This window comes from Polyodon spathula, chromosome 2 (genome assembly GCF_017654505.1).
Source record: "Polyodon spathula isolate WHYD16114869_AA chromosome 2, ASM1765450v1, whole genome shotgun sequence".
In the NCBI taxonomy this organism is placed as follows: domain Eukaryota; kingdom Metazoa; phylum Chordata; class Actinopteri; order Acipenseriformes; family Polyodontidae; genus Polyodon; species Polyodon spathula.
In genome coordinates this window covers 108937026-108953174 of record NC_054535.1, presented here as the reverse complement: position 1 = coordinate 108953174, position 16149 = coordinate 108937026, and the positions used below count along the sequence as shown (strand labels likewise).

At 45.2% G+C, this 16149-nt stretch overlaps 1 protein-coding gene across 1 annotated transcript in view; it reads left to right on the top strand.

Moving 5' to 3' along the window:
* LOC121327399 (dedicator of cytokinesis protein 2-like) overlaps positions 1-16149 on the top strand; it is a 457752-nt gene that overhangs the window by 31323 nt on the left and 410280 nt on the right. The window contains exons 9-10 of the mRNA XM_041271445.1: positions 6183-6264; positions 9186-9321. Coding sequence (XP_041127379.1) covers positions 6183-6264; positions 9186-9321 — 218 coding nt within the window. The remainder of the gene's footprint in view (positions 1-6182; positions 6265-9185; positions 9322-16149) is intronic.

Genomic DNA, 16149 nt, shown 5'->3' with positions numbered 1-16149 from the left:
CTCTATTGGCTGATACTTGTAATTGCTAACTGCAGTGAATGGACTTTTAGTTGTCATAACAACATAGATTTTTTTTAAGCTAATTGTAAGTTGCTGCAGTCTGAACCTTCTTGACATGGTCACCCTTGTAAATAGTTTCTACCTGCTTAAATAAAGGAATTGATTGAATTGACTGGTCAATAATAAAGACAAGATTCAGAGCCCTGCAGCCATGTGTAAGGAGGTGGCCGGTAACATGGCATTGGTTTTTGGAATGGTTTGGTTATCTATTTAGATGATTATCTGACTGGGGGGGGGGACAATGACGTGCGGTTTTACTTGAAGCTGCTGACCTTCAATGAATAATGGAGTACCACATTGTGAAATGGCATGCTCTTTAAATTGTATATATTTTAAAAGAGGATGATCTATTCATGGATAATCAGATTTACTGCATGTATATATAATATTGCACGTCTATAATCCCATCTACTGTACATTGCCCAAGGTCAGTAACTAATAAGATACAGTATTGTGTTAATAAGCTTACCTTGCTTGAAACATTGCAGTTCAAACCAGCAAGACCTTGTATTGTTACAGTATAAATTACAATGTATAGATACCATTTTACATACAGCATTCAGAGCACTTGTTTTTGCATCAGAACAAGAAAAAACTGATGATTTGAATTAATTCACCCCGTAAATGCTGATCTAGTTCTTTTCAGCTGATTCATCACAGAACATCATAATGTTGGTTCTTGAAGGATCCCATTGATTCAGCAGCAACAGCTTGGCTTGGTAACCTGGTCTGTACACTCCTCTGTTTAAAGTGTCCAGCTTGGCTTGGTAACCTGGTCCGTACACTCCTCTGTTTAAAGTGTCCAGCTTGGCTTGGTAACCTGGTCAGTACACTCCTCTGTTTAAAGTGTCCAGCTTGGCTTGGTAACCTGGTCAGTACACTCCTCTGTTTAAAGTGTCCAGCTTGGCTTGGTAACCTGGTCTGTACACTCCTCTGTTTAAAGTGTCCAGCTTGGCTTGGTAACCTGGTCCGTACACTCCTCTGTTTAAAGTGTCCAGCTTGGCTTGGTAACCTGGTGGTACCGACAGACTGGACAATTGCAAACGTAATACCGATCCACAAAAAGGGAAACAAAACTGAACCAGGTAACTACAGACCAGTAAGCCTGACTTCTATTATATGCAAACTTATGGAAACTATAAGATCCAAAATGGAAAATTACCTATATGGTAACAGGATTCTGGGAGACAGTCAACATGGTTTTAGGAAAGGGAGATCGTGTCTAACTTGCTTGATTTTTTTGAGGATGCAACATCGATAATGGATAATTGCAAAGCATATGACATGGTTTATTTAGATTTCCAGAAAGCTTTTGACAAAGTCCCGCACAAAAGATAAATTCTCAAACTGAACGCAGTTGGGATTCAAGGAAACACATGTACATGGATTAGGGAGTGGTTAACATGTAGAAAACAGAAAGTACTGATTAGAGGAAAAACCTCAGAATGGAGTGTGGTAACCAGCGGTGTACCACAGGGATCAGTATTAGGTCCTCTGCTATTCCTAATCTACATTAATGATTTAGATTCTGGTATAGTAAGCAAACTTGTTAAATTTGCAGACGACACAAAAGTAGGAGGAGTGGCAAACACTGTTGCAGCAGCAAAGGTCATTCAAAATGATCTAGACAAGATTCAGAACTGGGCAGACACATGGCAAATGACATTTAATAGAGAAAAGTGTAAGGTACTGCACGCAGGAAATAAAAATGTACATTATTAATATCATATGGGAGATACTGAAATTGGAGAAGGAATCTATGAAAAAGACCTAGGAGTTTTTGTTGACTCAGAAATGTCTTCATCTAGACAATGTGGGGAAGCTATAAAAAAGGCTAACAAGATGCTCGGATACATTGTGGAAAAGTGTTGAATTTAAATCAAGGGAAGTAATGTTAAAACTGTACAATGCACTAGTAAGACCTCATCTTGAATATTGTGTGCAGTTCTGGTCACCTCGCTATAAAAAAGATATTGCTGCTCTAGAAAGAGTGCAAAGAAGAGCGACCAGAATTATTCCGGGCTTAAAAGGCATGTCATATGCAGACAGGCTAAAAGAATTGAATCTGTTCAGTCTTGAACAAAAAAGACTACGTGGCGACCTAATTCAAGCATTCAAAATTCTAAAAGGTATTGACAGTGTCGACCCAAGGGACTTTTTCAGCCTGAAAAAAGAAACAAGGACCAGGGGTCACAAATGGAGTTTAGACAAAGGGGCATTCAGAACAGAAAATAGGAGGCACTTTTTTACACAGAGAATTGTGAGGGTCTGGAATCAACTCCCCAGTAATGTTGTTGAAGCTGACACCCTGGGATCCTTCAAGAAGCTGCTTGATGAGATTTTGGGATCAATAAGCTACTAACAACCAAACAAGCAAGATGGGACGAATTTTCTCCTCTCGTTTGTAAACTTTCTTATGTTCTTATGTTCTTACACTCCTCTGTTTAAAGTGTCCAGCTTGGCTTGGTAACCTGGTCTGTACACTCCTCTGTTTAAAGTGTCCAGCTTGGCTTGGTAACCTGGTCTGTACACTTCTCTGTTTAAAGTGTCCAGCTTGGCTTGGTAACCTGGTCCGTACACTCCTCTGTTTAAAGTGTCTTCTGACCTCTTGTAGTTGTGTCTGTTAAGGAGGTGAAGCTGATTGGTCTGTAAATTTAGCTCCGCCTCTTCTCACTTTTGAAACATCGCAATCTAAATTTCAATCTACCAGCTAGGGTATCTCCCATCTTCATCAATTTGTCAAGCTCAGGCCAGAAAATTTGGTGGTCTTAAGAGCTTCCGATTGTGAGCATTTGTATATAGTAATTCTTTAATATGTTTGTTATTATCTTCCTCTACGGCAGCTCATCTGTGGTTCCATAAAGCTCAGTCTGTTTTGCTTGATAGACCTGTTAAACATGCATTAGTGCATGCAGAACTGAAAGTGGTTACACACAGAGACAAGTTATATATTGTTTTATATTTACTGTATTATACTGAATCTATTTACATATCGAATTATTACCTTCAATGTACAGTAATATTTCAATGTAAAGATTTCTCCTTCTTGCGGAGTCCTGTGCCCAGTGTCCAGTTTCACTCCATTTATCTAGCTGCATTTATGGCATGTGACCAAAAGTGCTTCAACACAAGAACTCGGAGACTTGTGATAATGCTGCTAATACTTTAATGGGATCTGTTTGAAAGCGGTGAAGCCTGGAAGTGAGGTAATACACAGGTGTAGGGGGCAGTGCTGGGGAGACACCGCTGGGAGAAAACGTGCTAAACAGCAGCCGCTAACAGAGTCTGACAGGTCAATCAGAAAGAGGACCCTTTTAGAAGGAAGGATTCATAATTGGCCAGGCTGTTGGAAGTAAACCCAAGACTTAGCGATCAATTAATGATGCAAATGATGAAGAGCTGATGGGCTTGGAGGAGACGTCAGACTGTTCATTTGTACTGGTGTCTAAGTTTCTTCGGCAGTGCTCAGGTTCCCTTAGCACCTATAATTGGAGTCTGCAGTTGCTTGCCTGTGCTTTGCTTAAGTGGCTGTCTAATTCTGGCAGTCAGTTCTTGAGATTTCTTTTTATAGTGATATGAATATACTAAGAGCGTCTACAAGCTGGCACTGCTAAAGACTTGTATTTCTCTCCATACCCCATCCGCTTATGTCTCAGCCACAGAGCTGTGCCTCTACCTACATCCTTTCTAATCAAAACGGTGCATCAGATACGTCTCCAGGGTAAACTGCTCTAAACTCAGCAGCCGTACAATTTGTGAAACTGCCTCACATTAGGAGATTTCATCCTTTTCTATCAAAGAGAGATCTTATAGCATCTAAACCGGAGTGGCAGAGGCATTGGTACAATTGCCAACCCTGCAGGAACCTGCATGGTAAAGCATAGATAGGTAAACATTGTAAAGCCCAGAGAGAGAGAGGTATGATCAAGCTATGGGAAATACATCTTATAACTATGAGAAAAGCATGGGGAAACTGTTTTTTAGGTACTGGAAGTAGTACATGAGCATATAAGAAAATAAGAAGGGTTACGAACTAGGGGAGGTCTTTCTGCTTGTCAGTGCTTGCCTGGTTCCTTGTAGCTGAATAATTTCCAAACATCTAAATTTGAACCCTAAAGGATCGCATTGATTGAGCATGAACAGCAACATGACTAGGTAACCCATTCCATGCCCTCACCACTCTGTGTGAAGAGTTGCCTTCAGCAACATGACTAGGTAAACCATTCCACGCCCTCACCACTCTGTGTGAAGAGTTTCCTTCAGCAACATGACTAGGTAACCCATTCCACACCCTCACCACTCTGTGTGAAGAGTTTCCTTCAGCAACATGACTAGGTAACCCATTCCACGCCCTCACCACTCTGTGTGAAGAGTTTCCTTCAGCAACATGACTAGGTAACCCATTCCACGCCCTCACCACTCTGTGTGAAGAGTTTCCTTCAGCAACATGACTAGGTAACCCATTTCACGTCCTTACCACTCTGTGTGAAGAATCTCCTTCAATATGACTAGGTAACCCATTCCATGCCCTCACCACTCTCTGTGTGAAGAGTCTCCTTCAGCAACATGACTAGGTAACCCATTCCACGCCCTCACCACTCTGTGTGAAGAGTTTCCTTCAGCAACATGACTAGGTAACCCATTCCACGCCCTCACCACTCTGTGTGAAGAGTTGCCTTCAGCAACATGACTAGGTAACCCATTCCACTCCCTTGCCACTCTGTGTGAAGAGTTTCCTTCAGCAACATGACTAGGTAACCCATTCCATCCCCTCACCACTCTCTGTGTGAAGAAGAGTCTCCTTCAGCAACATGACTAGGTAACCCATTCCACGCCCTCACCACTCTGTGTGAAGAGTTTCCTTCAACATGACTAGGTAACCCATTCCATCCCCTCACCACTCTCTGTGTGAAGAAGAGTCTCCTTCTTCAACATGACTAGGTAACCCATTCCATGCCCTCACCACTCTCTGTGTGAAGAGTCTCCTTCAGCAACATGACTAGGTAACCCATTCCACGCCCTCACCCACTCTGTGTGAAGAGTCTCCTTCAGCAACATGACTAGGTAACCCATTCCATCCCCTCACCACTCTCTGTGTGAAGAAGAGTCTCCTTCAGCAACATGACTAGGTAACCCATTCCACGCCCTCACCACTCTGTGTGAAGAGTTTCCTTCAGCAACATGACTAGGTAACCCATTTCACGTCCTCACCACTCTGTGTGAAGAATCTCCTTCAATATGACTAGGTAACCCATTCCATACCCTCACCACTCTCTGTGTGAAGAAGAGTCTCCTTCAGCAACATGACTAGGTAACCCATTCCACACCCCTCACCACTCTCTGTGTGAAGAAGTCTCCTTCAGCAACATGACTAGGTAACCCATTCCATGCCCTCACCACTCTGTGTGAAGAGTTTCCTTCAGCAACATGACTAGGTAACCCATTCCACGCCCTCACCACTCTGTGTGAAGAGTTTCCTTCAGCAACATGACTAGATAACCCATTCCACGCCCTCACCACTCTGTGTGAAGAGTTTCCTTCAGCAACATGACTAGGTAACCCATTCCACGCCCTCACCACTCTGTGTGAAGAGTTTCCTTCAGCAACATGACTAGGTAACCCATTTCACGTCCTTACCACTCTGTGTGAAGAATCTCCTTCAATATGACTAGGTAACCCATTCCACGCCCTCACCACTCTTTGTGTGAAGAATCTCCTTCAATATGACTAGGTAACCCGTTGCACACCCTCACCACTCTGTGTGAAGAGTTTCCTTCAGCAACATGACTAGATAACCCATTCCACGCCCTCACCACTCTGTGTGAAGAGTTTCCTTCAGCAACATGACTAGGTAACCCCGTCCGCACCCTCACCACTCTGTGTGAAGAATCGTCTCATACCCTCTGTCTTAATTCTTTCTCCATGCTAAAGAAATTGCACAATAAAGTGTTGCCTAAGTTGCTGTAAGTAACTTTCTAATTTCTAATTATTGAGCTAAACTAGTCTCTAAAGAACACCCTAAACGTCTTGTAAGTGCATCTCTTCTGCTGCAATAGTAGGTTATTGAAGTGTTCTCTAAAGTCATTACACCTGCATCTAAATGTTCTTTCTTTTTGTTTCAGTGAGAACTTCCTTGTTCGCTGGGCACACACCGGCCTGCCAAAGGACATTGAAAAACTAAACAACCTCAAAGTCATTTTCACTGTAAGTGCTGATCTATACCTCAGTCATTTTCACTGTAAGTGCTGATCTATACCTCAGTCATTTTCACTGTAAGTGCTGATCTATATCTCAGTCATTTTCACTGTAAGTGCTGATCTACATCTCAGTCATTTACACTGTAAGTGCTGATCTATACCTCAGTCATTTTCACTGTAAGTGCTGATCTGTACCTCAGTCATTTTCACTGTAAGTGCTGATCTGTACTGTGGTTTTTGGATGTTTTTTGTCATAGATACTGCACCTCACCAGAACTCATTTTTTCATAAACTATTCAATTCAGTTTTATTTTTATATAGTGCCTTTTGCAACAAGTCGCCACAAAGCAGTTCACAAAGGCAAAAACAATACATGTTGCTGAACAACAGTAACCATTTAAAAAAAGAACAGAATAAAAACAAAATAGAATATATAAACTGATTTTAATGTAGAAAAAATAAATAAAAAAACAGTGGGAACAATATGGGGCAAGAGGATATCGGCTGATCTGGATGTAAATGCCAGGCTATAGAAATGGATTTTTAATCTGGATTGACTGAAGGGGGCTTCTCTAATTGTGATGGGCAAGTTGTTCCATAATTTAGGAGCCATATAACTAAAAGATCTACATCTGAAATTTAACAGCAACGTGATTAGATAACCTACAGCCCTGTCGATCAAGGATGCCTTATCCTTTATCAGCAGAAATAGATTTCATAATAATATGAGAGAGAATGTTGCATTAGTTATTGAGGTAAAAAATGGCAGCCTACAGCACATGGCACAGAGTTGGAAGTAATTTTAGAAATGATCAGCCGATCAGCTGATCACATCCCATACATAGTATTCCTAGAATCTCACACTAACCAGAAAAGGAAAGGTGAGGAAAAAAAAGTTTGAGGATCTATTTATATTTTATGAAGGTCACTGAAACTTAAACACACCATTTTAGGTGAGGGCAGTTTGCTCTTAAAATGGCACCTGTCTGACTCAGTCACTCAGCTGACTCGGGTATATTGGATGATGGAGTGCAGGTGAGAATTTTTTGTTCCTGGGAAGGAGGGGAGCTGCTCACTTTTTTCTCATGATTATAGGTGCTCTGTGTGTGTGTGTGTGTGTGTGTGTGTGTGTGTGTGTGTGTGTGTGTGTGTGTGTGAATTTTTTGTTTCTTTTAGTTTTTTTAACGTTCTTGTCATTGTGACTGCAACATAACTTCATATTCTGTGGTGCAGAAAAAGGAAGAGCTTCGCAGTTACGTTTGAAGACAAAGCCCTTGCAAAACTAAAAGGTTTCCAGTAGCAATATGTCCTTTTCTTTCTTGTTGTGTGCATACACATGGCTAAAGAAGACTCTAAGCAATGCTAGGCTTGGGATGGTGTGGGAGTCTGCGCTGTGAGATCAGCCATCCCTTCAGTGCTATACTGGCTCAAGAGCATTGAGCATGCCTGATGAGTCTCTAGCTCTGAGAGTATACTGTGCTGTTTGGGATTCCCTGCAGAGCCCAGCGAGATTACACTGCCCCTTCGCAAGGGGGTCCTGTCAGCCGCCGCTCCATCAAATGGAGAAAACACTCGTAGAGAACAAGCTCCCGCATCAAAGCAGAGGCGTCTGCATGTACTGAAGTAGTGTAGTGTGTGCATTTGTGTGAGGAGCCTAGAAGCACAGCTGATTGGTTCTGTCAGCTTCACTGCACACAAGCTGACACTCTTTTAATATTATAGGCCGTATAAAACTCTAAATCAATCTCAAATGCTGACCGTGTCTCTCTCTTGTGATATAGCAAGAACACACATGCAAAATGTAGGGGAGCAGTCCTTTAGTAAATCTGAATTCTTACCTTTTTTAAACATGTATTTAGAGAACTGCTTCTCTAGTTGAAATTCTTCAACCTGTTCAGAGTATCAGAATGCGGGCGTATGAGGAAGCACCTGTCCCTCCATTTGTACTGTATGCAACTGTCAAACATTTTATACATGTGCAGACATACATACATACCTACATAGTGTGGATTGGGGTGATCTGCTTTTTTTGTTTTGAAATCAACACATTAATGAATAGATTTATTGAAAACCTGCCAATAAAATACTCCATAAAGACAAGACCAAGTACATGTTTCTGCACACCCTTAAACACATGTGCACGTGCGCACATACACTGACACTTACACACACACACTGACACTGACACACACACTGACACTGACACATACACACACACACTGACACTGACACACACACACACACACTGACACTGACACACACACACACTGACACACACTGACACATAATGACACTGACACACACTGACACATACTGACACACTCACACACATACAACACTCTGACACACTGACACACAAACACACACACTGACTGTGGCAGAGCAAAGCTCTGCCCTTTTTAAATTGGCAGGGATGGGGTTAATTTCCCCTACCTGCCTGGGTTTATTATGTTCAGGTGGCTGGGGTTGATTAGTTGATTAGGTTAATTAACGATCAATCAGCGCCCAGCCACCTGACATAAAAGGAGGCCTCTGCTTCTCATTTGGGAGGAGGGAGCTGAGGAAGCAGGTTGGTGTTTTGTTGGTTGTGATTTTTCAATTTTCTAAATCCAGTGAAGGCATTGCCCAGCCTGTAAACCTTTATTTTGTACATTTTTGTTTTTTGTCTTTCTTTTTGTGTTTCAATCCCTTTGTTTTGGCCCGTGTGCCTTTTTATTTTTGTATCTATTTATAATAAAAGTATCTTTTTTCTCTGGGCCTCTATCCACTCGCCAGCCTGCCACACTGACATATACACACACTCACACACACACACTGACTCAGACTCACAGGTCTCTTTTATCATTGGGAGCTCTGGAAGCACTGACTCACAGGTCTCTTATCATTGGGAGCTCTGGAAGCACTAACATATTTTTTCCTTTGCTGCAGGATCTGGGGAGGAAGGAGCTGAGCCGGGAGAAGCTGCTCCTGGTGTGCCAGATTGTCCGAGTGGGAAGGATGGATCTGAAGGAAGCAAATGTCCGGAAAGCTACCATGGGCTTGCGGAGGCCTCTTGGAGTCTCAGGTGCGGCTGCTCTTTTAAAGACTCTCTAGTCTGCCCCATGGCCTTCTACAGGATAACACACATGTTTCTGTTAAAACCTTCATCTGTCATACTTGAATAAGTGTTACTCTGACCTCAGATTGAAGCTCTCATGGACAGACCCCTGACATTGACTGAGGGGGTTCTGTAGCTGTTAGCCCCTCTCCTTTCAAAAGTACCTTGGCTCATGAAAATAAAAAGGAATAGGGAGAATCAGAAAGTCCAGTCAATACCAAGTCATGCCTTGTCTACTATATAATACATAATAAGCTGAAAACAGAAATATTGAAGGGCTGTGAGGGTGTTGTGTCCCACACAGACTGTGATAAATCTGAAATATTGAAGGGGTTGTGAGGGTGCTGTGTCCCACACAGACTGTGATAAATCTGGAATATTGAAGGGGTTGTGAGGGTGCTGTGTCCCACACAGACTGTGATAAATCTGGAATATTGAAGGGGTTGTGAGGGTGCTGTGTCCCACACAGACTGTGATAAATCTGGAATAAGGTCTGCCTAATTCAGGCTGCAGCCAAGTGGATTAGGTTACTGATCAGGGATGGAAATAAGACTTCCATTGCGTAGCAGTTTGATCCATTCCTAGTTTTACTATGACTTTAGAAAGATACAAGTGAGCTTGTTACCTGTACACACTGTGGCTAATCAAGGATGTATTAAAACCTGGAATGGGCAAACATGCTATGCAGTAGGAGTCTTCTTTCCATCCCTGCGGCTCCTGTAACTTTGAGACTTCGCCCTGCATTCCATTTCCCTCTTCGATCAAGGTCATTTACTGATTGAGAGCACTGCCTTCGGAGCTCAGTTTCCAAGAACTACACACTCACACCAGGATGAGCATGTTTAAATGTGTTGAGCGCTGGAAGACACTGCCCTGCTGTGCGGTTTGCTCCTGGCAAACAGTGATGACACATTTGTAATATTTCTTTTGTCTAAGGAAACAGCTATGGGTTTGACTATGCATCCATCACCCAAACAACATGATGTGGTGGTAATAATAATAATAATAATAATAATAATAATAATAATACCAAATTAGAGTGTGGTACTAAGGACAAGGTAAACCCCAGAGGTCAACAGAAATGCATTAGATGGGTGGGATTTTGGCCTACATTTTAAACTAAGATAACCATTTTCAGTGGAAGTATGCATTTTCAATGGCAGCATTAATTTTTTCTGTTTCTGGTGCTTGTGAGAGCATACATGCATTCATGATTTACCATATCACATTTTTATAAGTGTTGAAATGCAGACATCGCTTATAGCGTGATTAAGATGTTTGCGACTGAGAATCCTGTAAATATGCGGTTACAGTGTAACACAGCCACATGTGTTATTACAGTGCTATTACAGCGCAATTGAGTGTTATAGATGTATTTTTACTTACAGACCCTAAGATCACATTTTACGATCACACAGTAAATACATAGTAGAAGTAATCTTAGAGATCAAGGATTGGTGTTGGCCAGTGTGCATGGCAAATGCTGGTGTCCTGTTTTCAAATGTATTTTTCACACACTCTTTGCTGTGTTGGTCTGTCATACAGAGTGCAAGAAAAAGCAGACACTCCGCTTGACTGGAGGAGCCACCGAACACAGGCAAACATATACAAAGTCATGAAATCTAGATCAAAACAGACGAATCCCTGATGTTAAAGTGCTTAATCTGTTTAGATCGATGCTGTTGTGGTTTAAACATTCAGAATGCTTTGTCATTGCCGTTCGGATTGCGAGTTCTGCACTCTCAATAAGATTGCAAGTGTAGCGGCTAATAGTTTCCAATGGAGAAGTGACTCATAATGAGCCTTATAGAAATGAGTATGTTGATGTAGAGTAATCTCCCAGCAGGATTTGTAGGGGTTGCAGTTTAGTCTACTTTAATCTAGCAGACCTTATTTAGGGATAGAAATGTTTTTTTGTGGATAAACCCAACAGCAATTGATTGGTGTGTAAAAACCACAGAGAAAGCATTTCATTTGGGACCATTGATTTCTGATTTCATAATTAGCGTCTGTTGGGTACAAATTGCTTGGTAAGTAGGGGATGAATTATTAATGCTGTTTTTCACAGGGACCAGGCTAATTAATGGATAGATGCAATGATAGATGTGGTTGGAATTATTAAAAGGGCTAGATACAACTTTACATTTTTTAATTTTTTTTTTATTTTTAAAACAAGGGTTGTAGCAAATAAAAAAAATGAAAAGCAAAACGTTCCCGCAGCTCCTCCAGTATCCTTGGCTCTGGAGAACTGTACTGCATTGCATTTCAATGGGTTTGCTCTGCAGTTATTGATCAGTGCACAATGTGTGTGTGAGCCAGTGAACAGCAAAGCTCAGTAAAGGATTTCTTTAAGAACATAAAGTTTACAAACAAGAGGAGACCATTCGGCCCATCTTGCTCGTTTGGTTGTTAGTAGCTTATTGATCCCAAAATCTCATCAAGCAGCTTCTTGAAGGATCCCAGGGTGTCAGCTTCAACAACATTACTGGGGAGTTGATTCCAGACCCTCACAATTCTCTGTGTAAAAAAGTGCCTCCTATTTTCTGTTCTGAATGCCCCTTTGTCTAAACTCCATTTGTGACCCCTGGTCCTTGTTTCTTTTTTCAGGCTGAAAAAGTCCCTTGGGTCGACACTGTCAATACCTTTTAGAATTTTGAATGCTTGAATTAGGTCGCCACGTAGTCTTTTTTGTTCAAGACTGAACAGATTCAATTCTTTTAGCCTGTCTGCATATGACATGCCTTTTAAGCCCGGAATAATTCTGGTCGCTCTTCTTTGCACTCTTTCTAGAGCAGCAATATCTTTTTTATAGCGAGGTGACCAGAACTGCACACAATATTCAAGATGAGGTCTTACTAGTGCATTGTACAGTTTTAACATTACTTCCCTTGATTTAAATTCAACACTTTTCACAATGTATCCGAGCATCTTGTTAGCATTTTTTATAGCTTCCCCACATTGTCTAGATGAAGACATTTCTGAGTCAACAAAAACTCCTAGGTCTTTTTCATAGATTCCTTCTCCAATTTCATTATCTCCCATATGATATTTATAATGTACATTTTTATTTCCTGCGTGCAGTACCTTACACTTTTCTCTATTAAATGTCATTTGCCATGTGTCTGCCCAGTTCTGAATCTTGTCTAGATCATTTTGAATGACCTTTGCTGCTGCAACAGTGTTTGCCACTCCTCCTACTTTTGTGTCGTCTGCAAATTTAACAAGTTTGCTTACTATACCAGAATCTAAATCATTAATGTAGATTAGGAATAGCAGAGGACCTAATACTGATCCCTGTGGTACACCGCTGGTTACCACACTCCATTCTGAGGTTTTTCCTCTAATCAGTACTTTCTGTTTTCTACATGTTAACCACTCCCTAATCCATGTACATGTGTTTCCTTGAATCCCAACTGCGTTCAGTTTGAGAATTAATCTTTTGTGCGGGACTTTGTCAAAAGCTTTTTGGAAATCTAAATAAACCATATCATATGCTTTGCAATTATCCATTATCGATGTTGCATCCTCAAAAAAATCAAGCAAGTTAGTTAGACACGATCTCCCTTTCCTAAAACCATGTTGACTGTCTCCCAGAATCCTGTTACCATATAGGTAATTTTGCATTTTGGATCTTATAGTTTCCATAAGTTTGCATATAATAGAAGTCAGGCTTACTGGTCTGTAGTTACCTGGTTCAGTTTTGTTTCCCTTTTTGTGGATCGGTATTACGTTTGCAATTTTCCAGTCTGTCGGTACCACCCCTGTGTCAAGAGACTGCTGCATGATCTTGGTTAGCGGTTTGTAAATTACTTCTTTCATTTCTTTGAGTACTACTGGGAGGATCTCATCCGGCCCAGGGGATTTGTTTATTTTAAGAGCTCCTAGTCCCTTTAACACTTCTGCCTCAGTTATGCTAAAGTTATTTAAAACTGGCTAGGAACTGGATGACATGTGGGGCATGTTGTCAGTATCTTCCTTTGTAAAAACTTGTGAAAAGTAATCATTTAACATATTTGCTATTTTTTTTTCTTCAGCTACGATTTTGCGATTTGTATCTCTTAAACATTTAATCTCCTCTTTGAATGTTCTCTTGCTGTTGTAATATTGGAAAAAATTTTGGAATTGGTTTTAGCTCTGTGGCAGAGCAAAGCTCTGCCCTTTAAATTGGCAGGGATGGGGTTAACTTCCCCTACCTGCCTGGGTTTATTATGTTCAGGTGGCTGGGGTTGATTAGTTGATTAGGTTGATTAACGATCAATCAGCGCCCAGCCACCTGATATAAAAGGAGGCCTCTGCTTCTCATTTGGGGAGAAGGGAGCTGAGGAAGCAGGTTGGTGTTTGTTTTGTGGTTTTTTGAATTTTCTAAATCCAGTGAAGGCATTGCCCAGCCTGGAAACTTTATTTTTGTGAGTTTTGTTTTTGCTTTATTTGTGTTTGAGTATCTGTTATTTTGCCCTTGTGCACTTTATTTTTGTTTATTTATAATAAAATAGTTATTTTTTTGAACTGCAGTCTGTCTCTGGGCCTCTATCCACTCGCCAGCCTGCCACATTTGGTGTCAGAAGTGGGATAGCGCCACCTAGAGGCTCAGAGCAGTACTTGTTTTGTTTTGTGGAATTTTTGGGATAATTTTTTTTTTTTTTTTTTTTTTTTTTGAAACAAAAAAAAATGGGAAAGAAGAGCAGACAGCGGCAAAGGCAGGAAAAGCAGCAGCAGCTGAAGAAATGTAAGCTGCTGCAGCCACCGCTGGAGGACCCGGCCAGCCTCTTCCCCTGGTGTTCCTGGTGTGGGAAGGAGGACCATCGTTGGCGGTCCTGCCCAGACGTGCCACCGGCAAACTGGTGTGGCCGGTGTGAGGAGGACGGCCACAACTGGGCAGGATGCCCCTACAACCAGGCCCAGGAAGAGGTGCCGTGTTCACCCCGGGCATCAGGGGCCACCCCACTACCTCCAGCACCACCACCTTCACCACCGTCCCAGGAGATCTGGGACTGGTTGATGCACCCTGAGGCAGACCTCGTCCACGATCTCCCCATAGTTATCAACACGCTGTGGCGTCGAGATGGGGAGAGGTGGGAACAGTGGGAGGAACAGCACCACCCGGCCTCCTTCCCAGAGGTTGCCCTCATGGTGGTTAATTACCTGGCGGTAGACATGGGAGATCCACCGGTCACTCCAATAAAGAGAGGTGAGCCGCCTTCCCGAGAGCCAGAGAGGGGTGAGCCGCCTTCCCGAGAGCCAGAGAGGGGTGAGGAGCCTCCGTCGCTCCCAGAGCCAGAGAGGGAGGAGGATCTGCCGTCGCTCCCAGAGCCAGAGAGGGAGGAGGATCTGCCGTCGCTCCCAGAGCCAGAGAGGGAGGAGGATCTGCCGTCGTCCCCAGAGCCAGAGAGGGGTGAGGAGCTGCCGTCGCTCCCAGAGCCAGAGAGGGGGAGGAGCTGCCGTCGCTCCCAGAGCCAGAGAGGGGTGAGGAGCTGCCGTCGCTCCCAGAGCCAGAGAGGGGTGAGGAGCTGCCGTCGCTCCCAGAGCGGTCGCTCCCAGAGCCAGAGAGGGGTGAGGATCTGCCGTCGCTCCCAGAGCCAGAGAGGGAGGAGGATCTGCCGTCGTCCCCAGAGCCAGAGAGGGGTGAGGAGCTGCCGTCGCTCCCAGAGCCAGAGAGGGGTGAGGAGCTGCCGTCGCTCCCAGAGCCAGAGAGGGGTGAGGAGCTGCCGTCGCTCCCAGAGCCAGAGAGGGGTGAGGAGCTGCCGTCGCTCCCAGAGCCAGAGAGGGGGAGGAGCTGCCGTCGCTCCCAGAGCCAGAGAGGGGTGAGGAGCTGCCGTCGCTCCCAGAGCCAGAGAGGGGTGAGGAGCTGCCGTCGCTCCCAGAGCCAGAGAGGGAGGAGGAGCTGCCGTCGCTCCCAGAGCCAGAGAGGGAGGAGGAGCTGCCGTCGCTCCCAGAGCCAGAGAGGGAGGAGGAGCTGCCGTCGCCCCAGAGCCAGAGAGGGGTGAGGAGCCGCCGTCGCTCCCAGAGCCAGAGGGGGAGGAGGAGCCGCCGCCGCTCTCAGGGAGGAGCCGCCGCCGCCGCTCTCAGAGCCCGAGAGGGAGGAGCCGCCGCCGCCGCTCTCAGAGCCCGAGAGGGAGGAGCCGCCGTCGCCGCTCTCAGAGCCCGAGAGGGAGGAGCCGCCGCCGCTCTCAGAGCCCGAGAGGGAGCCGCCGCCGCCGCCAGCTCTCAGAGCCCGAGAGGGAGTCGCCGCCTCCGCCACCAGAGGGAGCCGGGCCGCAGTCGCCGCCTCCGCCACCAGAGGGAGCCAGGCCGCAGTCGCCGCCTCCGCCACCAGAGAGGGGCCGCCGCCGCCTCCGCCACCAGAGGGAGCCGGGCCGCCGCCTCCGCCACCAGAGGGAGCCGGGCCGCCGCCTCCGCCACCAGAGGGAGCCGGGCCGCCGCCTCCGCCACCAGAGGGAGCCGGGCCGCCGCCTCCGCCACCAGAGGGAGCCGGGCCGCCGCCTCCGCCACCAGAGGGGAGCCGCCGCCGCCGCCTCCGCCACCAGAGGGAGCCGGGCCGCCGCCGCCGCCGCCGCCTCCGCCACCAGAGGGAGCCGGGCCGCCGCCTCCGCCACCAGAGGGAGCCGGGCCGCCGCCGCCGCCTCCGCCACCAGAGGGAGCCGGGCCGCCGCCGCCGCCTCCGCCACCAGAGGGAGCCGGGCCGCCGCCGCCGCCTCCGCCACCAGAGGGAGCCGGGCCGCCGTCGCCGCCTCCGCCACCAGAGGGAGCCGGGCCGCCGTCGCCGCCTCTCCCACCAGAGGGAGCCGGGCCGCCGTC